At 42.9% G+C, this 25,298-nt stretch overlaps 1 protein-coding gene across 2 annotated transcripts in view; it reads left to right on the top strand.

Annotated features, from left to right (window-relative positions):
* The first annotated feature begins 281 nt into the window (after positions 1-281).
* SSBP2 (single stranded DNA binding protein 2) overlaps positions 282-25,298 on the top strand; it is a 166,507-nt gene continuing 141,490 nt past the window's right edge. For both annotated transcript variants that reach the window (XM_066614002.1, XM_066614001.1), the window contains exon 1: positions 282-380. In XM_066614002.1, the coding sequence (XP_066470099.1) occupies positions 322-380 (59 nt within the window). In that variant the 5' untranslated portion in view covers positions 282-321. The remainder of the gene's footprint in view (positions 381-25,298) is intronic.

Raw genomic sequence — 25,298 nt, 5'->3', positions numbered from 1 at the left:
AGGCAGGCGCTCGGAACAGCCAGTTGTTTAAAATCCTTCTAGAACCGTTTCTAATTCCCCCTTGCGCCGGGGAAGGGAGAGCGGGAGGGGGAGGAGGAGCCGGAGGCTGGTGGGGGAGGGAGGGAGGGAGCCAGCGGAGAGGAGGGGAGAGCGTGCAGCCCGTCCTGGTCTCCGCCCGTCAATCACGGCGCGGGGGGCGTGCCAGGGCGCGCGGCGGGCCAATGGCGTGTGTGTGTGGCGGCGTCTCCATGGTGACGGGGCTGTTCCCGGGGAGGCTGTGATGGGTTGACAGGTGCGTGACAGTCGGAGCTCTCTGCAGGCATGTACGGCAAAGGCAAGAGCAACAGCAGCGTCCCGTCCGACAGCCAGGCCAGGGAGAAGTGAGTACAGCCCGCCGGACCGCACAGCCTCGTCGGGCCCGGGTGGGGGGAGGAGGGCGCGCGCCCTGCACAAAGTAACTTTCGCGCTTGTGGCAGTTGAGGGAGTGCGGGGGGGGGGGGCGCGCCTCGCACGCGCTCGGGGAGCGGGAAAGGAGGGGCGGAGAGGGCGCGCGCGCCTGAGGCGAAAGTGGAGTGCGCGAGACCCCTCGGGCGACGGTTGGGCGCCTCCGAGGGGGGTGGGGCTGGCTGTGGGGGCTCGTGGTGAGGGGACGGGGCGCGTGGTGAGGAACGGGACGGGACGTGCCCCTGCCGTTCACCGCCGCCCTCCTCCCCCCGCGCTGTAGCCCCGTCGGTGAGGGGAAAGTGGCTCGCGCCGACGCCGGGGCTTCACCCGCCGGAGGCGCCTGGGCTCCAGAGCCTCCCGTGTGTGTGTGGCTCCCCAGGGGTCGCGGCTCGGACGGGGAGGGGCCAGGAACTTTGGACACGAAGAGTCTGGACCGCGCTGGGGTCGAGGCTTCCGCCGTGAGAGACCCCGCACGGGAGCCTCCCCGTGCCTGCAAACTCCGCCACGCTCAACTTTGTTCCCTTCCACTCTCCCCTCCGCCCTCCGGAGCGGTGGCTTCTCTTCTTGGTACAAGTCGGCCTAGGCTGGGGGTACGGGGCGACTGAGGCTGCAGTCCGTGCGCACTTCCCTGGGAGTGGGCCCCGCTTGCTCTCATGGGTTGCTTCTGAAGAGACAGGCAGAGGACTGGGCTCCAGCTGCAGCCCTGTCCACACTTTCCTGGGAGGAAGCCCCATTGTCTGTAGCGGGACTGACTTCTGAGGAGACAGGCATAGGACTGGGCTCAGGCTACACGCCTATCGTCACTTTCCTGGGAGAAAGAGCCATTGACTATCATGGGACTGACTTCTGATAGCCATAGGATTGGGCTCTAAGTGCTTTGCAGTTACAAAAGGAGGTCTCTGAGGTCAACAAGTACAAGTTGGATTGGCCTGCTTTGTAGGTGGAACTGGAAGGTGTGTGTGTATGAATGAGAGCCCAGTCCTTGGCATGTCTCCTCAGAAGTCAGTCACAGTATAGTTAATGAGGCTTACTCCGAGGAAAGTGTGGATAGGATTGGAGCCTAAGTCAGGCTAGGGCTTGGGGACAGAAATGGGAGATGGTCTCTATTAGAGTCGCAAGCCTATGCATGTCTACTCAGAAGAAAGTTCCATTAGGGTCAATGGAGCTTACTCCCAGGAAACTGTAGATATGATTACAATCCCAATCCTATGCCTGTCTTCTCAGAAGGTAACAGTATAGTCAAAGGGGCTTACTCACAAAAAAGTGTGGACAGGATTGGAACCTCAATAGTCCAATCCTATCCACACTTTTCTGGGGGTAAACCTCATTCACTCTAATGGGACTTCTGAGTAGACATGCATAGAATTGGGCTGTAAGTAAGGCTAGGGCTTGGGGATAGGAATGGGAGATGGTTCCTATTGGAGTCACAATACTATGCATGTCTAATCAAGGCTTAATCCCAAGGAAGTGTGGATAGGATTGGAGCCTAAGTCAGGCTAGGGCTTGGGGATGGGAATAGGAGATGGTCCCTATTGGAATCAAGTTTGCAGTCAGTCATAACGGATATTATTGAGCCTGTAATAATTTTGATGAAGGAAAAACCCTTCTGTCTTTCCCCCTTTACAAAAGAAGGTTTAATTTCCAGTGCAGTATTTTGACTCCCCTGTTAATGGAGACAGCAGAAACTTTGGATAGATACATTTTTGTAAACAAACTTCCTCTTTACTCAGTACACAAAGGAGCAAACAATATTTCATTTATTATGCTCTTTCCAGTGTCTGCTTTTATAACAGACTATCTTTTTTTAATGTATTGACAAGAGTACTTTTGCCAGAGAAGAAATCAACCAAATTATACCAGAAAGCAGTGCTAAATTCAAAGTAAACAAACATACAGTTTTAAGTTATAAGGTTAGCATTTGCTTGTGTGTTAATTGCACTGCTAAAGTTGGATTTTTGAAGTTGCTACCATTGTAAGTTAACTGTAATTACAGCTTTAGTTTGCCTCACTGAAACTAGTAGAACACAGAGAGGAAGTCCTTGTGAAGAAGGAAGATCCTGTTCCTGATAGGATGAATACTCCTGAGAAAGGAAAAGTAAGCACATAGAAATGATTTGCTGTATAGAGACTTTGTCAGTGCCCTAGTCTCATTCACAGGTTTAGTTGTGGACTTCAACCAGAAAAGGTTTTGGTTCAGATCTTCTAAAATGTCACTGTGCATAACTTTAAAGCTGCATTCAGCATGAGAATGAATATGCTAAGCGTGACTGATAAGTTTCCCTTGAGGCAGTGTGCATTGAACCTTCACCTAAAGATTTTCCTTGCTGCTGCATTTTGGAGAGAGAGCTACTTCCTGACTCCAAAGGCAAAGAAACAGATCAGAAATGTAAATCATTGGTTGGATATTTAATAACTGCATGTCTAGCTTTGTGTAGTGAAATTTTTAATAGAAATCTATGAATGTTTAAAACTTAAGCTAGTGAGTTGCTGAAAACAACTCTGCTAGAAACTTCATACTCCTGTGTATGTCATATAAACTTGTGCTTTTTAGTCTAATTTATGCACTTGAATTTTCACATAGTGACTTTCTATTGTTGCAACCTTTGTTAGTCCACAGACATTGACTGTGTTTCTGAGTTTGAATGGAAATAGGTGTAAAATAGGGGTCTTGATTTAATGGTTCTGTAGAACTTTGACTGTGTTGGTGGTTTTTAGAATGTCTGTGCATGAGAGAAAATATATGAAATGCCAATACTTCATTTTTCTAGATTTTGACTCAGAATTAAACCTTATAGTGAAAATGCTATATGAAATTTTGGTTGCATGGTTTTGATTTTAAAGATGTTAGACAAGCTACACTGAATTGCCACAAAGTAATAAGTATCCTCTGAAGAGAAGATAGGGAAACTGCTAGATGGTGCTATTTGATCTAAATACATTCATCACCCTATTCATTACAGCTTGCTTCAAGAATTTTGTACAGTATTTGCCTGGTAGAGTTTGCCTTGTCCTATGCAATAGTTTAAACTGAAATTTAACAATATTTGACTGTGATCTGGATGATGCAGTGTTCATGGATGAAAAAGAGTACTGTTCATAATTTAGGAAATAGGGTGTTTCATTCTGCTACAATATTGTCGGTATAATATTTGCTTAGAGTTATTTCTTATCTAATGCCTGTAAATCAAGGTATTGTGTTGTCACCCATATGCTTTTTTTAGTTGATCTATAAAATAAGACTTCTCTATATTGTTTTCTAGGTACTTTTCCACTACAGTACAGTTCTCACCCTGGGGATATGATTGTATTGAGAGCAGTTCGGTCATATAAAAAAATGAGTACAGGAAGCGGGGTAGGCAGAGAGAAACATCTTTTGGAGCATTTTATAAACTAGTGATGCTCTGGACCATTGTAAGATTGCCTATATGTGAAATCTTGTTGGGATTTTTTTTACAGTGTATTTTTCCCTTAAAAAAAAAAGATTTTAATGCAACTACATACTTTAAATATCTGTGTACCATTTTTATGTAGGCTGTGTATAATGAAGCATACAATGGCTACCATTGAGTACCCAACTGTCACTGCTTAAATTTCAATGATTAAATAGATATATACAGTATGTGCTTAAGTGGTTCCAGGATTCCAAGAACAAACATATGAGTGATGGTGATCATGCCAGGGGACCATTTGTAGAATGCAGTACCTTTCCTTAATCAAATCCAGAAGCAAATGTATTTGTGCTTGAAAATATCACTCTAGTGAATCATCAGAAATATTACAACTTTGGTTTTGTTTGTTTTTCAAATAAAATACACTTGATTCTTACTATTCAGCAAAAGTCTGTAGCCTGAGTCTGACAGAGTTCTGATATTGTAAACTTGTTGATGGTGAAGACTTGTGTGCAGGTTGGTAAGAGTGTAAATATTTGATTATCTGTTTTTAGATTAGAAATGTTATGCTCTTGACATTAGATCCAGTCATTCTGGACAATATTTTGTTGTTTTGGCTATACTGATGCTTGATGGGTTAGTTAGGCAATAAGTATATCTGATATTTAGTGTTCAGTTTGTTTACATTATATGTAGAACTATAAACATATTTGTCAAACTGAGTATTTCCGGATTAGATTATGAAACTCTGAGGCACTTCCTGGCTATAGAGGATGTTGTAGCAGGCAACATGGTAAAGGCTCTAACCTTGAATCTACTTAAGAGAGCAGTGTTTCTCAAAATGTGGGTCAGGACCCACTTAGGTGGGTTGCAAGCCCATTTCAGGTGGGTCCTCAGTCATTTCAATATATATTTTTAATGGTCTTGATGCTACCATGGCATGTGACTACATCTGGAGAAATGTTACAGATCTGTACTTTTCACAGGCTACTGGGTAAGTGTGAATAGGACTGCAACCTTTGGGATGTTTGGGAAATTTTTTTTAAACAGATCAGCTACTGCTTGGGAAGGTTAGGAGGGTTCTTTAATTTAAATTTTTTTAATTTGTACTTATTGTGAACTTTTACTTGATTTATGTTGTATGGGAATATTAAACATTCTCCTCCTTGATGATGTCACTTCTGGCCATGACATTACCAACAGATTCTCATTCTAAAAAGTGGGTCCCAGTGCTAAAAACTTAGAGAAACAGTGAACTAGAGAGTAAGCCCTACTGAACATAGTGGATCGCCTTCTTTCTAAGAAAACCTGCATAGGATTGTGCTTTTTGCAAGAAATGGTCTTTGCAAGAATCCTGATTACATTAAAGTTTACATAGCCACATCATTTCATTATAATTTTATGAACTGTGCATAACTGTACTGTGAATACGTGAAGGATATTTGCGAGAAAGTATGGGTATGCAAATATACTGAAGAATAAAATACCTCCTTCAACGAATTGACATACCCTTAATATTCCTCTAAACTAGTGATCCCAAACACTCTGGAAGTTTGGGAACTGCTGTAAATTCTTGCGGGGGGAGGAGCAAAAGCAGTGACAAAATTTTTTAATGGAAAGAAATGGGCATTTCCTGTTTTCCTCATAAAACTGGAAATGCCCATTTCCCCCCCCCCTATTTTCAGATGTTTGGAGGCTTGGGGAGACTTGCAGAGGAGTCCACCGGCTCCCTGAACCCCCCCCCCAGGAAACCAGTGCTGGATCAGGTAAGTCTAAACAACCCCTTTGACCCCCTGCAGCAGTGCAATTGCTGTGATTGCGTTGCTGCCTTTACCCTCCTCTCACTCCTTAAGGGAGAAGAGTCAGGGCTTCCCTGGCTGGGGTGTCTTGATGCCCCAGTTTGGGAATCGTGTTCTAAACTGTAGGTGGAGGATCAGTCATAAGAACGGTTTGTTCTTCTAGTCTTCTTCTCCTACCATCAGAGTCTTTAGTGGGCTTTAGTAGCAGCTTCTTGATCCTGAAGCTACTGAATCTTATTGTCAAATCAGTCAATAACAAGATCACACTTATCCATGATTTGATCTGGTTGAACAAGCCACTCTGATACCTATCGGGAGACTTGGTTCAACAAGGTGGGAGAGTGAGTTTCTCACAGTTTTGTCCAATGGTTCTTTAGTAGTCAAGGCTTTGGGTTTTGAGTCATAGAGTTGTAGTGGTCAATTGCAATTCTGACCAGGTGTTCTGACTAGCAGTTGCCAGGTTTGAGTGCTGCTCTAAAGTTAGATCTCTGAGATAGGATTGGGGTCCACCTGGTGTATCATCCAGCCTGTTGGCCAATAAACTCCTCACCTGAATTGGTTGGGTTGATCATAGTAATAAGAGTCCTACAGCACCTTGGTGCAGGGAACTTCAGTGTGCATCTAGGACCCCTGGAGTTTGCAGCATAGGATTTCATGGTATGAAAACTGATATATATCAGGCAGGGAATATTTTGGATTTGGCTTGGCTTTTAATTTTTGGCAGGTTACTAGTGACTTTTATGCTAGAGGCGATTAATGTCATCAGCAAGTTTGTTACCTGGTGAGGTTTAGACTTGGTGCAGCATCTGACCTGTTCAGGGGTGGGAGATCTGTTAGAAATGTTTGCTTGTTGAGACTTGAGGATCCAAATGGTCTCCTGATGAGTCTGCGGAATTTCTCTTGCCACTTCTGCCAGTGGTTCTGTTGAGACCCTGGTTGATTTCTGGAATGGAGAAATGGTGTTTTTTTTTTTGGTTTTTTGGACAATTACTGCTTGTCATCTTCTGCTAGAGTCAGATCAGTGTGTTGGTCTTGTGAGGAGCTGTTGCTCATGAAGGTGCAGGATAGATTACTAGAGCAGCATTAGAGGAGGGCTTGAGTCGTACCAAACACACACTAGAACTCATTGTAGAGGTTACTTTAGGGCTTTTCAAACTAGGATGTCACGATGCCCCAGCCTGAGGGTCCTGGCCTCTGCCCCCTTAAGGCGACTGGGGCAGGGGAGAGGCAGCAATGCGATTGCCAGGATCGGGTTGCTAAGGGGTTGCAGGGACTGGCAGTCCCTACTGCAGTCTCCTGGAGGTGCAGGGAGCGCTGCGCAACTGTCCGCAGGGCTCCCTGAAGCTTAAAAAGTGAAAATGGAGTGATTGCGCTCAGGTTTTGTGGAGGTGGAGCGCTATGGCTCCGCTTTCACTTTAGCTTTAGGGAGCCCTGCAGATGGTTGTGCAGGGTTCCCCACACCCCCAGGAGGCTGCAGAAGGCAGCCTGGATGGTCAGATGGCACCATGGCCAAGATGCTTTTGCATCTCTTCAACTGATGTGCCAGCTATATCTATTCCTAGGACAATTGGAGTTGGCTATGGTGATCTCTGCATTGGTGATATATAAGTTGGGTTGTTTAACTTATACATGGGACTGAAGACTGCTCAGAAACCTCAGGTAGTACAAAATTAAGCTCCCAGATTGTTTGTTTACATGTTCCTGTTGTCTGACCCTATGGTCATCTAGGAAGAGTTTTGTCACTACTGAAAGTGCAATTTGTGTAGACAAGACCTCCTTGGTTGTGATGCCCAGTCTATAAAGATTAGGACCATTCACATGTTTTTCTGCAATAATCTTAGAACCTTCTTTGTTTTGCAGGTTCTTATCTGATTTAGGAACTGATCCTATCCAACTTTCCAGTGCTGATGCAGCCACTGTGCAGTCCTGAGGTAAACATTTCCTTAACTTGAGGAGGCCTCAGTGACTGCTCCCCACAATTCAGTATGCAGTTCACACTCCGTTGGCATGGCTGCATCTGCGCTGGAAAGTTGGATAGGATTGGGTCCTTAGTTCTCTATTCTGTTAGTTCCTAATTCTTCTAGTTTGGGTGATTTGGGTTCTTAGTTGTAATTTATGTTGTTGCTTGTTTTATTGTATTGCTGTTTGATGCGTTATGTTTTTGTTGCTTTCTTATTGATATTGCTGCCCAGATTGTAAGGCACCTTGGGCACGCTATATGGAAAGGTAAGTTAATTCTTTTAAAAAATAAACTTGCCCTTTCTCTGCAGTTTTAGTTGTAATTTTTTGTTTTTGTGTTTTTTTAAACGTTTGAGTCCCAGATATCTGAAACATGAATTAAAATTAGTGAGGCACTGGAAGCTGTACCCATTATGATTACTGACAAACTCTTGTGAAATTGCTTCAGAAGACTTGCATATTTCTGTAAGCTGCCAGACTAAGGTCTTTGTAGGAGGCCTCTGGGAGAAGCTATATAACTACTAGTAAAATGGATGACAGTCTTGCCAGAGGGAACATAAAAGAGAGGTGGATTGATTCAGCAGCTTAATTCTCTAGAATTCTGATAATTTTATCAGAAGTTTTATATAATGTGTTATCCTTGTATTGATATTTTCTTTATGCTTCTTTATTCAAACAACCCTGAGTAGTGATGGTGGAACAATAGTGTGAGCTATTTTAAATAAATAGCAGTGGAGTCCAGTGCCAACTGTCCTCTGAGCATGTCTGATCCCATGCCATCTTGTCTCAAATTGCAGCAAGAAGGATCCATTATGAGATATATTTGGCCTGTTTTGGAAATGATTTCTTAAACTCTTCCATTGTGAAAGAGAATTTGGAGAGTACTATGTCTGAGTTCTGGAACAAAAGAAAAGCAAGCAAGGAAGAAACTCAAAATGACTTAGCAAGGACCTACTGGTATGCTCAGTGATTTCAGGACCTATGGAATGTGGTGGCTGTTAAGTGAAAAAGGGAAAATGTCAAGGAGGAAAGAGATTGTTGTTTCATGGACATTAGGGTTTTAGGATGTGCACCACGGGGTTAAATCTCTTCCTAGACTATGTGGGAAGGTTTTGGGAAGGGTAAATAAAGGTACCACTTCTCACACTATAAGCTCCAAATAACAGTAATGCTTCCCATATTGCTGCTTCCTTTAGTGCTGAATTTTTTATAGTGTTCTTTCTACCGATGTGAATGTGGAGATCAACAGAGGCTCCAGAAGTGCACCCTCCAGTAAAACACACCCCCAGTAAGTGCACCCCGCAGGGGCTTGAGCATCTGGTAAGGTGAAACTGTTTTCTTTAAGTCTCATAAAGCTAGGTGGGTCCCAAAAGATTGTCATAAGAAGAGCCCCATTGGATCAGGCCAAAGGCCCATCTAGTCCAGCTTCCTGTATCTCATAGTAGTCCACCAAATGCTTTAGGGAGCACACAAGACACAACCTGTGTCCTGGTGCCATCCCCTACACCTGGCATTCTGAGGTAGCTTACTTTTAAAATCAGTAGCTTGTGCATACCCATCAGGATTTGTAACCTGTGATGGAGTGTTCCTCCAGAAATTTGTCCAATCCCTTCTTAAAGGCACCTAGGCAAGATGCCATCACCACTTTGTGTGGCAAGGAGTTCCACAGGCTAATTACATGCTAGATAAAGAAATATTTTCTTTTGTCTGTTCTTACTCTTTCAACAATCAATTTTAGTGGATATTTCCTGGTTCTGGTGTTATGTGAGAGGGAAAAGAGTGTCTCTCTATCCACTCTATCCATCCTCTGCATAATTTAGTATGTCTCAATCATGTTTCCCTTCAGGCTCTTCTTTTCTAGACGGAAGAGCTCCAAACTCTGTTACCTTCCCCTGTAAAGGAGGTGTCCCAGCCCAGTAATTGTTTTGGTTGCTCTCTTCTGCACCTTTTCCATTTTCACTATATCCTTTTTGAGATGTGGCGACCAGGGCTCTACATAATACACCAGGTGTGACTTTACCATCAATTTGTACAACAGCATTATAATATTAGCTGTCTTATTCTCAATACCTCTTCTAATGATCCCAAGCACAGAACTATCTTTCTTCACTACCACCACACATTGGGTTGACACTTCTATCGAGCTGTCCACCAGCACCCCAAGATCTCTCTCCTGATCTGTCACAGACAGCTCAGAACCCATTAGCCTATATATAAAACTTTGATTCTTTGTCCCAATGTGCATGACTTCACATTTACTTATGTTGAAATGCACCTGCCATTTTGTTGCCCATTCTTGCAGTTTGGAGAGATCCTTATGGAGCCCTTCACAATCTCTTCTGGGCTTCACCATTTGGAAAAGTTAGGTGTCGTCTCAACCCTGTCTCCAGGTCATTTATGAACAGGTTGGAAAGCATTGGTCTCAGGATAGATCCTTGGGGCATACCACTTTTCACCTCTCTCATTTGTGAAAATTGCCCATTGACACCCCTCTCTGCTTCCTGGTTCTCAGCCAGTTCCTAATCCATGAGAGTATCTGCCCTCTAATTCCCTGACTGTGGAGTTTCCACAGCAGCCTTTAGTGAGGGACTGTTTTAAACACTGTCTGAAAGTCCAGATGTATAATATCCATGGGTTCTCCTGCATCCACATAACTGTTGAGCTTTCCAAAGAATTCTAAAAGGTTTGTGAGGCAAGACCTACCCTTACAGAAGCCATGCTGATTCTTCCTCAGCAAAGATTGTTCTTCTGTGTTTACCTGGAACAAGCGGACTGGCCTATAGTTTCCTGGGTCCTCTCACCATCCTTTTTTTTAAAGATCATTGTTACATTTGCTATCCTCCAGTCCTCTGGCACTGTGGCCACTTCATTCTTCAGTTCCTTAATGACTCTTAAGTGTATGTCTTCTGGACCCAGTGACTTAGTTGCTTTTTAATTTGTCAATTAGGTCTGAAACATCTTCTCTTTTAACATCTATCTCAGGGCCAATCCTATCTAATATTCCAGTGCTGGTGCTGCTGTGCCAATGGGGCGAGCACTGCTTCCTGTGTTTGGAAAGCAGTCACGGAGGCCTCCTCAAGGTATTGGAACATTTGTTCCCTTGCATTGTGGGACTGCATTGTGGCAGCACTGGTGCTGGAAAGTTGGATAGGATTGGGCCCTCAGTGGTTCTCGCACTTTTAGCACCGGGACCCACTTTTTAGAATGAGAATTTTTCAGGAACCACCGGAAGTGATGTCATGACCAGAAGTGACATCATCAAGCAGGAACATTTTTAACAATCCTAGACTGCAATCCTTCCCACACTTACCCAGGAGTAAGTCCTATTGACTATTATTGTTAAAAGAATATACATAGTAGCTTGTTAAAAGTACAGGTCTGTAACATTTCCCCAAATGCAGTGACATACATGGTAGCAGCAAGTCTAAAATATTGAAAATAAAATATTGAGTTGAATGGGGATCCATCTGAATTTGGCTCATGACCCACCTAGTGGGTTCCAGCCCACAGTTTGAGAAACACTGCTCTATCTGATTTAATTCCTTAGTCAAGAGGGGCCCGTTTGGGCAGTGGTATCTGCTGTGAAGAGATGCAAAGAATTCATTTAATTTCTCTGCCATCTCTAAGTCTCCTTTTATCTCCCCTTTCCCTCCTTCACCATCCAGTGGGCCAACCACTTCACTGATAGGTTTCCTGCTTGTAACATATTTGAAGAAGCTTTTTAGTCTCCTTAATATTGCTGGCCATGTGTTCTTCAAAGACTTTCTTGGTCTCCCGTATCACCTTCTTATGTTCCTTTTGCCACAGTTTGTCTCTCTTTATTTTCCTCATTTGAACAAGACTTCCATTACTGAAGGAAGCTTCCTTGCCCTGTACAGCCTCTCTGGCTTGCTAACCATGCTGGCAACCTCCTGAACTTAGTAGAACCCTTCCTCCTTTGTGGTACACACTTACGTAAGAACATAACATAAGAACAGCCCCACTGGATCAGGCCATAGGCCCATCTAGTCCAGCTTCCTGTATCTCACAGCGGCCCACCAAATGCCCCAGGGAGCACACCAGATAACAAGAGACCTCATCCTGGTACCCTCCCTTGCATCTGGCATGGCAAATGAAACTGTCATTTGAAATGACATAACCCATTTCTAAAATCAGGAGGTTGCGCATACACATCATGGCTTGTACCCCATAATGGATTTTTCCTCCAGAAACTTGTCCAATCCCCTTTTAAAGGCATCTAGGCTAGACGCCAGCACCACATCCTGTGGCAAGGAGTTCCACAGACCGACCACGCGCTGAGTAAAGAAATATTTTCTTTTGTCTGTCCTAACCCGCCCAACACTCAATTTTAGTGGATGTCCCCTGGTTCTGGTATTGTGTGAGAGTGTAAAGAGCATCTCCCTATCCACTCTGTCCATCCCCTGCATAATTTTGTATGTCTCAATCATGTCCCCCCTCAAGCGTCTCTTTTCTAGGCTGAAGAGGCCCAAACGCCGTAGCCTTTCCTCATAAGGAAGGTGCCCCAGCCCCGTAATCATCTTAGTCGCTCTCTTTTGCACCTTTTCCATTTCCACTATGTCTTTTTTGAGATGCGGCGACCAGAACTGGACACAATACTCCAGGTGTGGCCTTACCATAGATTTGTACAACGGCATTATAATACTAGCCGTTTTGTTCTCAATACCCTTCCTAATGATCCCAAGCATAGAATTGGCCTTCTTCACTGCCGCCGCACATTGGGTCGACACATTCATCGACCTGTCCACCACCACCCCAAGATCTCTCTCCTGATCTGTCACAGACAGCTCAGAACCCATCAGCCTATATCTAAAATTTTGATTTTTTGCCCCAATGTGCATGACTTTACACTTACTGACATTGAAGCGCATCTGCCATTTTGCTGCCCATTCTGCCAGTCTGGAGAGATCCTTCTGGAGCTCCTCACAATCACTTCTGGTCTTTACCACTCGGAAAAGTTTGATGTTGTCTGCAAACTTAGCAACCTCACTGCTCAACCCTGTCTCCAGGTCATTTATGAAGAGGTTGAAAAGCACCGGTCCCAGGACAGATCCTTGGGGCACACCGCTTTTCACCTCTCTCCATTGTGAAAATTGCCCATTGACACCCACTCTCTGCTTCCTGGCCTCCAACCAGTTCTCAATCCACGAGAGGACCTATCCTCTAATTCCCTGATTGTGGAGTTTTTTCAGTAGCCTTTGGTGAGGGACCATGTCAAACGCCTTCTGAAAGTCCAGATATATAATGTCCATGGGTTCTCCCGCATCCACATGCCTGTTGACCTTTTCAAAGAATTCTATAAGGTTTGTGAGGCAAGACTTACCCTTACAGAAGCCATGCTGACTCTCCCTCAGCAAGGCCTGTTCGTCTATGTGTTTTGAGATCCTATCTTTGATGAGGCATTCCACCATCTTACCAGGTATGGATGTTAGGCTGACCGGCCTATAGTTTCCCGGGTCCCCCCTCTTTCCTTTTTTAAAAACAGGCGTGACATTTGCTATCCTCCAATCTTCTGGCACCGTGGCCGTTTTGAGGGACAAGTTGCATACCTTAGTCAAGAGATCTGCAACTTCATTCTTCAATTCCTTAATAACCCTTGGGTGGATGCCATCAGGGCCCGGTGACTTATTGATCTTTAATTTATCAATGAGGTCTGAAACATCTTCTCTTTTAACCTCTATCTGACTTAACTCCTTGGTTAGGAGGGGCCGTTCGGGCAGCGGTATCTGCCCGAGGTCTTCTGCCGTGAAGACAGATGCAAAGAACTCATTTAATTTCTCTGCCATCTCTAAGTCTCCTTTTATCTCCCCTTTCCCTCCCTCACCATCCAGAGGGCCAACCGCTTCTCTGGCGGGTTTCCTGCTTCTAACATATTTGAAACCTTTATGGCTGGCAGTTATGAAACCTCCTGGCTGGCAAAACATGATAGGTATTGTTAATCACGTTGTATGCCCATTGACTGCTTCACCAGCACAGGCAACTGAGTCAAGGCAATATTGTGTTTTGTGTCTTGACTTTTAAGGCTTTAATTTGGGGGGAAGGGAATGGATTTGAAGACAAAAGAATACTGAGAAAATATTTTGTAACTCACATTCCAATTTGCTTCTGTGATTATCTCTTGCCTTGTAGCTTATATTTTAGAACTTAATTCAAAGTATTTGGAATACACCTGGGGAAACTAATGTGGTGATGACAGAAAGGGGTAGAAGTGAAAAGCAGAGTTAAAAGTAAAATAGGAGAAAGTGTCACAAGGTCCAATTTCTTGCATAATCCAATAGACATTTTAACACCTTGTTCCAAGTACTGCTTTTATTTCTTTAGCATTGACACGTGCTAGACACTGTTTGTACTGTCTCTGATTGTGGAGGCCATCTCTGTGAACTTGTTATAGCATCCTGCAAGTAGTGTTCAAATATGAAATAGTTTTTCCATGCACTCCTCCACCTTATGTGGTTGATGCTAGAGAGGTGCTGCATTTGGTGGATTAATGGAACACAACCCACAGATGGAAGTACTGGATGTTTCAAGAGTGGAAGTTTTCCACTGATGTGTGTCTATGACCAATACAAATAAACGCACTACTTATCAGCACATATTCAATTTCTGTTATTTAATCATAGCTACTATTGTTGATATTGCAAGAGTAGCAACTAGAGCTTTGGCCATGTGAACATGAGGCCATGTGACATGAGGACAGTCAAGATACTGTTTTGAAGCAAGTATAAGGCATTAAATTGCTACTGTTTCTCTTTGTTGTGTTACTCTTTTTCCTTTCCTATAGGGAGCTCCAAAACATCTTGTAAATATATATATTAAATATCTGCTCATCTTGCTAGATGTTGGATGCATAAGATCACTGTAGTAGCTGTAAATATGCGTAAGTTTTCTTGAGCCCTTCCGTCTGAACTGAGGTTCTGTGTCAGAGATGCCAAAATTGCTTAACCTAAGAGTTACAAGTGATAAAATTCAGGATTTTGAGAGGAGCAAGAAAGATATTTGAGAGCTGCAATATTTAAGAAGCATTTATGTTCTTAGGTATAGTTACTCACTATGAATATTAAACTTGCATTTTAATCCAATGAACTCTCAATTTATACCTGTTAACTATAGAGCCATTAATAATTTTTTTGATTAACCTTTTATAAAAAGGAGTTCAGCCAACATATTTCTGTGAGCTGCACATTACATGTCAAAGAGTTGCATGTGGCTCAGGAGCCATGGTTTGGCCATCCCTGGTCAATGTAGTCAATGGTTGTTAGATGAGAATGTTACAAACCTATATGGGGGGGCTTAATCTGTGAATCTCCGCAATTTCATTTATCCATGGATCAGATCCAAGGCCCACCCCAGTCCTCATAATGCTTTTTAAAGATATAAAAACATAACTTACGGTTTTTGCAAAAAAAATGGAAATAACTTTTTTTCATTGGGTTCATCATTCAGAGGCTGTGGGTGGATGTGGTGGGCCTATGAGAGAAATTTTAGCAGGGGGTACAGAGTTTCTTCTGGGCCCCTTCCCGAAGGGGGCAGTGGGGGCAGGCGGATTGGGTGGGCAAAATAGGGCAGGGGGAGGGTGTTGACAGCCACAATAGTCTTTGGAGCTCAGGTCTACTAGGCTTCTTCATGCAGAACCTAGGTCTACCCAAGCATGCAGCACTGGCAGAGGTCTGGCTCAGTTGGTAGAGCTGCCGCCTTGTATGCCTGAAGATCTGAGGCTGCCAGTTCGAAACAACCAGAAGTACCTGAGAACTGACAACACACTGATATACTGATGAGCTGACCCTAGATGGCAGAGAGGAGTTGTGGTCAAGTGGAGCGTGGGAGGCGAAGGGCCAGAGAGAGGCCAGACCGGGAAGGAATCTAGCTGGAAGGAGGAGTTCTATGAAAGACTAGAACTATTCAGTTGTAAAAATCCCTATGGGGGTTTGGAACAGCCTGCCTATGTAAAACGCCTTGGATTAAAGTCTGAGGAGAAATCTGACAACTAAAGAAAGGCAGTATATAAATACTTGTATAAATAAATAAATAAATAAATAAATAAATATGGAAAACCAAACACTCTCCTAAGTCTCTCTAAAATTTTTGAAATACAGAAAATAGATTGCAGAAAATTAGCACCATTGTATTTAGGCTCACACTGGAATGGATCAAAATGAACTTCTTCAGCAGCTGTAACCCCACAGCTGGGTCTCTGAGCTTCTATACACTTCCTTATGGTTATGGAATCCACAAGACAAACATAGCAGGCCAGTTTCCTCCCAGATTTGACACTGTATTAAGGAGGGTCATGGGTGCTTTCCTGGGCCTGGCGTGTATGGCCAGCAATTAACACTGCATGCATATGGTTGTGCCCCAGCATTATGTGCTGGCAGTGAGTTCAGGTGAGATAGGAGAATGTCAGGTCCCAGGAACTTTCTGGGCCCCCTCCTTTGGCTCCTGGGCCCCCTTTCTGACCCTGGGCCCGGGTACAAATTACCCCTTTACCCCCCCTCTCCTAGGCCCTGGTGGATGCAAATCAGGATGTGTCTCAGGAGACCCTCTGGAGGTGAGGGGAGCAAAGCTCCCTTCGCTTCCAGAAGGTGGGGGTATGTGTCTCCCATATCTGCAGATTTAGGTATAGGGGGCACAGGATACAAGGGCACACCTGTATACAAGTACAGTTTGTATGTACAGTGTGGTTGCTTATATATACACGAGAGCCATTGGATTGTAATAAATGCTTCTAATTTTTCAAGATTTCTGTAGGTGAGAACTGAAGTATTTTGAATTGGAATCATATATTAAAGTAGAAGAAATAAGCTTCTTTTCTTAGTTTTCTTAGGGCACAGTCCTAACCAGGCCTATTATTATTATTATTATTATTATTAATAATAATAATAATAATAAAATTATTATTATTATTATTATTATTATTATTATTATTAACAGTATTTATATACCGCTTTTCAACTAAAAGTTCACAAAGCGGTTTACAGAGAAAAATTGTGTTCAATGGAACTTACGCCCAGGAAAGTGAGGTTAAGATTGCAGCCTTAATGCAGTGGACCCTCCTTATAAGTAGACTAGGCATCTACAGATCTGAATATCCATGGTTGCCAAGTGAGTGGAGGGTACCAGAGGACCTGCTGGATGCAACCAAAAGTAGCTTCCAGTTACATCTGGGAATGTTTTGAGTCATAGGGAGGCAGTGCATAGCCTCTCTGTGCCTCAGAAGACCTCCTGGACATGACTGAAAGGCATTTCTGGTTTGCTGGCCTTCCAGTTTTGTCCGGAGGCTTCTGAGGCATTTGGGAGGCTACATATGACCTCCAGAGGACTGGATGTGAGCCCCTTGTGGCCCCCTGCAGATTTTATTATCCCAGAAATTGGCATCCGTGGAGTTCCTGGAAGTGGTCCCCAAGGGATACCGAGGGCCCACTGTAATACTAAAACAATCTGTGTGCAGCTTACTTTTATTAAACAACAAACTAAACGCCTATCTAAGCATGTAGAAAGTAAGTCCTGGTGTCTCTTTGGTGTATATTGGAAGTTACTTATGAGTAAATCTAGTTGGGAACTGGCTAAAAGGGAAAAATCTTCATTTCATTTTCAAATTGCCTGTAATTCTTAGGTATAATTTGTTTTCCCCCTGATGCTTGTATTTTAAATTCCAAGGGTAGTGCCTATGGATTGAAATGGGTAACGTAAGTTGTTTTGCTTTGTTCCTTCTTGATTGTTTTATTGATTGGGATCAGATGATTTTAAAAATAAAATGCTGCCCAGTGTGCCTGTGTCTTTTAAAATAGTATGTGTGTTGGTTCTGAAACTTGTAAGCTGTTACAGGTTCCTCTTTAGAAGAGGCATGTTTTGTTTGCTTTTATGTCATCATAAAATGCTGAGACTTCAACATCATGTAAAACCCAGAAGCTATGATAACCAAGTATCTGCTAGAATGGTCAAGTCTCATATGTAGAAAGCTGAAAATTTTGCTATTTAGCTCTTAATAATTGGGCAAATCTTAAAATACTTATCTTTAAAAAAAACCTGTACCTTACTTAGAGCTTAGTAGAATAGAAGTAGGATAGAAGTAGCTTAATTTTCTTAAACTGGCAATAATATCTGTTTTCTGGGTAACTGTAAAAGAAACCATTTTTTTTAATTTTGTATTTCCATTTTAAAGTCTCCCTCCCTTCATAGCTGCTTCATCCATAAAATCAACTATGCATAAAAATACCTTAAATGGTGAATTGACTTAGTATAGTGAAATGAGTATGTCTTGCAGCATAAACCACAAGTTGTAGATTTGCTCCTGCTAATATGCTTAAACTTCCGATTTAAGCTGTGATCCAAGAATCTCAAACTGGTTTTAAATTCAAACACAGCAGCTTAAATTGTTTACTTTTTCCTACACTTGTACTTTTATTCTCTAATATTCATACTTATGGTGACAGCAGGGAATTGAACCATTACATTTTTGGATTTGGTTCAGCTGTGACTGAAGTTTGGTTGTGGTTCAGACCAATCGAAGTGAATGACAAATTTGCCACATCAGAAACAATCAGTTTGGTTTCAATTCACATAGGGGAAACATAAGCATCACTGTTGTTGTTAACACACAGACAAGCTAATATATCAAGATAGTTTATCTTATTCTTAATAGTTGGAGGTTAAAAATCTTAAACTGAAGAGACTTCAATACGCATGGCAAAATGGAAGAAGAACAAAGGAAAAATGATGTGTATCCTGACTTTTTAATTGACTTTTGATGAAAATCCCCCCATAAACTTTTTTTTAAAAAGTGACAAGTATTTAAAAGGTGACAAGTGAAAAGTATTTTCATACTTTAACACTACCTATGATGGTTGCTGGAATCCTGGTTTTTCTGGTGATGTATCCATAATAATTGTATTGGCAACCTTCAGTCTCGAAAGACTATGGTATCGCGTTCTGAAAGGTGGTTCTGGCATAGCGTCTAGTGTGGCTGAAAAGGCCAATCCGGGAGTGACAATCCCTTCCACACTGGGAGCAAGTGCAGTCTGTCCCTGGTCTGTCTCCCTGGCTATGGGCCTTCCTTCTTTGCCTCTTTGCCTCAGACTGCTGGCAAAGTGTCTCTTCAAACTGGGAAAGGCCAAGCTGCACAGCCTGCCTCCAAGCGGGCCGCTCAGAGGCCAGGGTTTCCCACTTGTTGAGGTCCATCCCTAAGGCCTTCAGATCCCTCTTGCAGATGTCCTTGTATCGCAGCTGTGGTCTACCTGTAGGGCGCTTTCCTTGCACAATTTCTCCATAGAGGAGATCCTTTGGGATCCGGCCATCATCCATTCTCATGACATGACCGAGCCAACGCAGGCGTCTCTGTTTCAGCAGTGCATACATGCTAGGGATTCCAGCTCGTTCCAGGACTGTGTTGTTAGAACTTTGTCCTGCCAGGTGATATCGAGAATGCGCCGGAGGCAGCGCATGTGGAAAGTGTTCAGTTTCCTCTCCTGCTGTGAGCGGAGAGTCCATGACTCGCTGCAGTACAGAAGTGTACTCAGGACGCAAGCTCTGTAGACCTGGATCTTGGTATGTTCCGTCAGCTTCTTGTTGGACCAGACTCTCTTTGTGAGTCTGGAAAACGTGGTAGCTGCTTTACGGATGCGTTTGTTTAGCTCGGTATCGAAAGAAAGAATGTTGGAGAGCGTTGAGCCAAGGTACACAAAGTCATGGACAACCTCCAGTTCATGCGCAGAGATTGTAATGCAGGGAGGTGAGTCCACATCCTGAACCATGACCTGTGTTTTCTTTAGGCTGATTGTCAGTCCAAAATCTTGGCAGGCCTTACTAAAACGATCCATGAGCTGCTGGAGATCTTTGGCAGAGTGGGTAGTGACAGCTGCATCGTCGGCAAAGAGGGAGTCACGAAGACATTTCAGCTGGACTTTGCTCTCAATCTGGAGAGGCTGAAGAGCTTTCCATCTGATCTGGTCCAGAGATAGATGCTTTCTGTTGCAGTTCCAAAGGCCTGCTTCAGCAGGACAGCGAAGAAAATCCCAAACAAGGTTGGTGCAAGAACACAGCCCTGCTTCACGCCGCTTTGGATGTCAAAGGGGTCTGATGTGGAGCCATCAAAGACAACAGTGCCCTTCATGTCCTTGTGGAAGGATCTGATGATGCTGAGGAGCCTGGGTGGACATCCGATCTTGGGGAGAATCTTGAAGAGGCTGACCCTGCTGACCAGGTCGAAAGCCTTTGTGAGATCTATGAAGGCTATAAAGAGTGGCTGTCGTTGTTCCCTGCATTTCTCCTGCAGTTGTCTAAGGGAGAATACCATATCAGTGGTGGACCTGCTGGCTCGGAATCCGCACTGTGATTCTGGATAAACGCTCTCTGCAAGTACCTGGAGCTTCTTTAGTGCAACTCGGGCAAACAACTTTCCTACAACGCTAAGGAGAGAGATGCCACGGTAGTTGTTGCAGTCACCCCTGTCACCTTTGTTTTTGTACAGCGTGATGATGTTTGCATCCCTCATGTCTTGAGGTACTTCACCTTCTCTCCAGCAGAGACAGAGGATTTCATGCAGCTCAGTAGCGATGATCTCTTTGCAGCACTTTATCCATAATGTTTTGAAAAGCCATTCTGCACCCTGTTCTACTTTTCTAGTCCCTTGAAGCTTGGGATGTTGTTGCACTCTGCACTCCTTGATCCTACAAGCCAGCCTGCTATCTAAAGGTCCAGCTTCAATTTAAGAGAAGCATGTGTTGGTGTTTTTTTAAACAGTAAATTGCAGCAGAGATTCTCAATCCAAATTGGGACAATTGTAGGACAAAGGTTAAAGCCCTCCTATTCCACAATCCTGGATGGATCACCCCTGCAGCTGATACTTGCAGTTTAAAAAAACCTAAAAGCTCAGTACATTTTTTTTTTTGTAATATGTAATTTGGGCAAAAAGATCTTGCTTTTTAAACAATCTGTGTATTTGTGGATATTTAAAACCTTGAAATCTATATAGACTGGCCAAGCACTTCTTCATCACTTTTGGCCAAGCACTACTTCATCAGGGCATTCAAGCTTTACACTAAAAACCCTGATCTTTGTCGTCTTCCTTTAGGCTATGGAGTCTATTATTATTATTATTATTAACAGTATTTAATAGTTTAAATACTGAATGTTTAAACAGTCTACCTTCAACTTGTTACAGTGGATTTAGTTACAGTGGATTTATCCTTAAATGCAGCTGGTCTCTGTCCTGCTTGCTATTTTCTAAGCTTTGAAGATGACATTGTGCAGAAGTCTAGACTTCTAAACTTGTACAAAAAGCTTCCCAGATGTTCATGTTTAATTTTGCTTAATGAGTTTTTAGTAGAATCCTTTTTCTGAATGAATAATGTTAATCTTTTTAAAATTTTTATATTCATTTATTTTTATGTGTATGGATTTTCCTCATTCTGTTTTGTAACTCATTCATAGGTTAGCTGTTTCCTGTTTTTTTCCCCCAACTCTTTAATATGGAGAATTTCTACAATAATGTTGGAAATGGCCTGTGCATCATTTGTTGTTGCTACTGCTTTTGTTCCCACAATTTTTCCCATTTAGGTAGGCCATGTGCATTAATGGTCCTGGACATTAACAAGCTAGGTAACTTTCCCCTAGATTGCAGTGGTATGTACAATCACTTCTCCTTTAACACAATGTTAAAGTTGTGACTTGTCAGTTTAAGGGAATTGTGCAGATTAAGGGAATCACTTTCACAAATTGGGATTAAGAGCTGGAAAGCTTGGGTTGCAGGAAAATTACTTGTAAAGGGAAATCTTCCTCTATAAGAAACAATTTAAATAGGAACCATATGTCTACCCTTCATTGGACTTCAGGAGAATTTTATTCTGTGTGAAACAATGAAATAAGAGAGGGATGGTGGAGAGTGGCATGCAGCCCTGAACATGTATAAACTAGCATCCTCCCTGGAGGGGCTGCCTGTTCATGACATGAGTTGAGAACCTCATGTTGTATTGGAGGAGGAGAAAGAGAGTTGTCAGGGGATACTCTGTACCCATCTGCTGCCTCCATGGAGTTCAGGCAGAGTGAATCCTCTTCTCACACTGTAATGTGCAAAAGGAGGCTGGGGGGAGGGGGTCTTACATCTCTCCCTTGCTGTCCAGCACTACTGCAGCCTCCTCTAATGGCTAGTGGAGGGAATGCTGGGAGTCCAACATTCCTTCTATGACCTTTAGAGATGATGATAGCTCTAGATGCTGAGGGAGAGGAGCAAACGGGGGCTTACCTCCAAGGCAGAGTTGAGGACTTCAATCTTTTTCTTGACTTCACCACTGCTGCCACTTCCTTTGATGGCTGCAGAAGGAATGCTGGGCTCCAAATACTCCTTCCGTCAGTCATCTGAGGAGGAGCTGGTGGCAGCACTGAGTGCTTTGAGAAGGTCTTGTCTCTCCCCTTCAGCATCCAGGGCTGCCACTGCTGTCGCCTTTAATGAGGAATGCTGGGAGTCCAACATTCCTTCTATGGCTGTTGGAGGAAGTGGTAGCAGTGGTGCTAAATGCTAAGGAGGAGAGATAAGCCCCCACCCCTCCCTACTTCACTTACCTCTCTCCCTAGCATCCAGCCTTCCAGAGAGGATGCTGGATAGCATTCCCTCCACTGGCCATTAGAGAAGGAGGCAGTAACAGTTAACACTGAGGGAACAAAGTAAGCTCTCCCCATCCTCCTCAGTGTCCAGTGCTGCTGCTGTTGCTATCTCCACCTACTCATCTAATGGCCAGCATTTCCACTGGGAAGTGGCAGCAGCATTGGATGCTGAGGGTGAGAGGTAAATTAAATGGGCAGGAGTTTGGGGGAGGGGTTTACTCTCATGTGGTCATTAATTTGAATGACAATAGCAATGCCAAAGTTGACAATAGTGCCCCTTTAAGAACTTGGAGGAGCAAAAAGATATGTAGGCTATATCCTACATGCATGGATATGTAGCTATTCAAAACATTGAGAACTTAAGTATGGGGAGACTTATAATGGGGACCCCTTGTACACAAGATGCAGAAACTGTTTATGGAAAATGCATATGTGGTGCCCTATTTAAAGAATGCTCAACTCGGTAGTGCTTCATGAAGTTCCTCATTTTATGTCCTCTGCTGGATGAGCTCTAGCAAAGTAGAGAGGACTTGGAATGAAGCTGGAGCACTAGCAAGCTGGCTATGCTTTTGGACACTAGGCACAATTAAGCCACTTCCCTCCCTCCCCAGAACAGACTGTATTTTTCAAAAGGACAGGAATGTGTGATTTACACATGTGTAACAAAAAAAAACCCACACAGTATAAAAAAATACCTTTGGCCTTAAATGGGAAATGGAGTACAGAAGCATGTGAACTAACAAGAATAATATATTTGTGTGAAGCATAGATGTGGAAGAAAAAGTACCAATGTTCAGGATTGCTACTGTGCATGAATTTAAATAAATGGAAAACAATTCACATGAGACAAGGGAATAGAAAGCTGTAGCAATAGCAAAACTACACCTGCTCAACACAAATTATACAAATCCAAACTGCATGAATGATAGAAAGCAAACATGCTAGAGCTATTCTGTGCCCAAGACAAGGTAGATCAGAACAGCTTCATCTAGGGGAGGAAATCAGAGGGAGAGAAAGGAGTTTCAAAGCATTTCATTCAGCAATCATTCAGATTCTGCTCTGGCTTAAAGAAAAATAAATTTTTGACCTGTCTCTGTGAGCAGTTTCATTTAGATTGATTTAGTTGTTGGACTACTAACTCTTCTCTTTTAAAGCAGAAACCAAATGCCTAGCAAATCACTGTGTAAAACATTATGTTATATATGTTTAACTTTTGTCTTAAGACTTTGTTCTTATTTCCTAGATAAATTAATCTGCATTAGTAATTCTGAGTCTGATCTCTGTAAAGTTGCTTCTGCATCTTTAAAAAAAACAAAACAACTGAATCGCTTTTAAACTAATATCAGTTCATCCTCTAGTCCTGGACTTATCACACTTTACTACAATGATCTTCCCCCAAAGCAAGAGAGAAACTATTTAAGTAACTAATACTACAATTTTGAACACATTACGTCAAATTAACTCTCTGGAAGCAGTTTCCTTCCCTTTCATATAATGGTGTCTATGCACGATGAGGAATGCAACTTGAACTTCATAAGCATAACATTGGGAGGCTTATTGAAAGCCTTTAACATGAAGGAAAGTTAGAAGGAAGTTAGTTCTCAGTCTCACTGCGAGTCTTCCATTCCATGCAGTAACACCAACCAAACCTTGCTGTTGCAACCAGAGGCAACACTGGAGTGCTTCCAATTTAGTGGGTTGAAGCTGATGTGATCAGAATCAAAGTTTTGGAGAACAAAATATTCGAATGGTAATGTTAACTGCTCACTCTTGTCCCCATCCTGGTTACATTGTGTCAAAGAATTGCAGTCTCTGAAAGCCTCTGATATACTTTACTGTCCTGTGGAAGGTGTAGTAATAAACATGAAGCTGTTTTAAACAACCATCTACTGTACCAGTCGATATGGCGATATTGGGGGCATGGGGGGGGGAGTTGCATATTCCTCTAGCATTGCATTCATTTGAAGGAGTTGTGTTGGCATACTGTACTGCATTCTGGCCCAATTAAAATGCATGTAGGGAAGGGTCAGGTTTGAAGTTGTTTCCCAATGCTAGTTGCATCTCACTAGACTGGAGAGTTCTTCCTCATGATAGAGAGCCATTGCTCAATAGATCCAGTTTATCTTACACTGACTAGGTTCTCTGTGGCTTCAGAACATTAAGTTCAAAGCAGCATAATACTGAAGGTTGAGGAGTGGTAGCTTCAGTCACTTATTCAAGTGGAATGTGTTCAGAAATGTTAGTTTAGGCTTCATGATGGGATGTGCACTTTGGGCACCCCAGAGCATTGTGTGTGTTGAAGCTCGAACTTCCGGTAAATGCTCCCCCTCTCCATTGTGACCCTGGCTCTGCTACAAAGTATTTTCCCATTTCTCAACCCAGAAGAACTGCTTTAAATGAAGAATTAATTTCAGTGAAGTAGAATAAATTAATTGGAATGGGAAGAGAATTCTGAACATACAATACTCCAGGGTTTATAGTCACGAATGTGTTCACTATCCCTGTCCCTTTGGGGGAGAATCTGTCTCTTACTAAGGTCCCCATTAATTTTCTAGCAAAAGGTTCATGTTTTACACCACAGCATCTACCGTATTATGACAAACACACACAGCACCTGTATGCGACCTTCTGCATTATTGTTGTTCATGATGATAGTAGCAAGTACCTAAAAAGTGGATGAAAGAGAAGTATAACTTCACTAGAATAAAGTTTGGATAGCAATCTATATAAACTGTTAATATTGCCTCCCTCCCCCCAGTGGAAGCTTACATTTCAGCAAATCTTAATTTAAAAACATAAGAGCCCTGCTGGATCAGAACAAGAACCCATCTAATCCAACATTTTTCCCCCAATGGTGGCCAGCCATTTGCCCATGCTTTGTCCTCTAGACTGAGGAGAAAAGTACTGGCTATTTCTTACAATAAATGTGGAAAGGTGGAAAATTCTACCTTTCAACAGGACATGCTACCCAATTAGTAACACTCTACTCCCAGACTGTTAATCTTGTGTCATGAAGCTCTGTGAGCTTGAGGTTATTTAGCTAAACTACTTTTGAAAATGAGCGGAGAATGAAAAGTAGTCTATGATATAAGAT

The sequence above is a fragment of the Tiliqua scincoides genome, chromosome 2 (genome assembly GCF_035046505.1).
Source record: "Tiliqua scincoides isolate rTilSci1 chromosome 2, rTilSci1.hap2, whole genome shotgun sequence".
In the NCBI taxonomy this organism is placed as follows: Eukaryota; Metazoa; Chordata; class Lepidosauria; order Squamata; family Scincidae; genus Tiliqua; species Tiliqua scincoides.
This window is presented reverse-complemented; position numbering and strand designations above follow the sequence as displayed.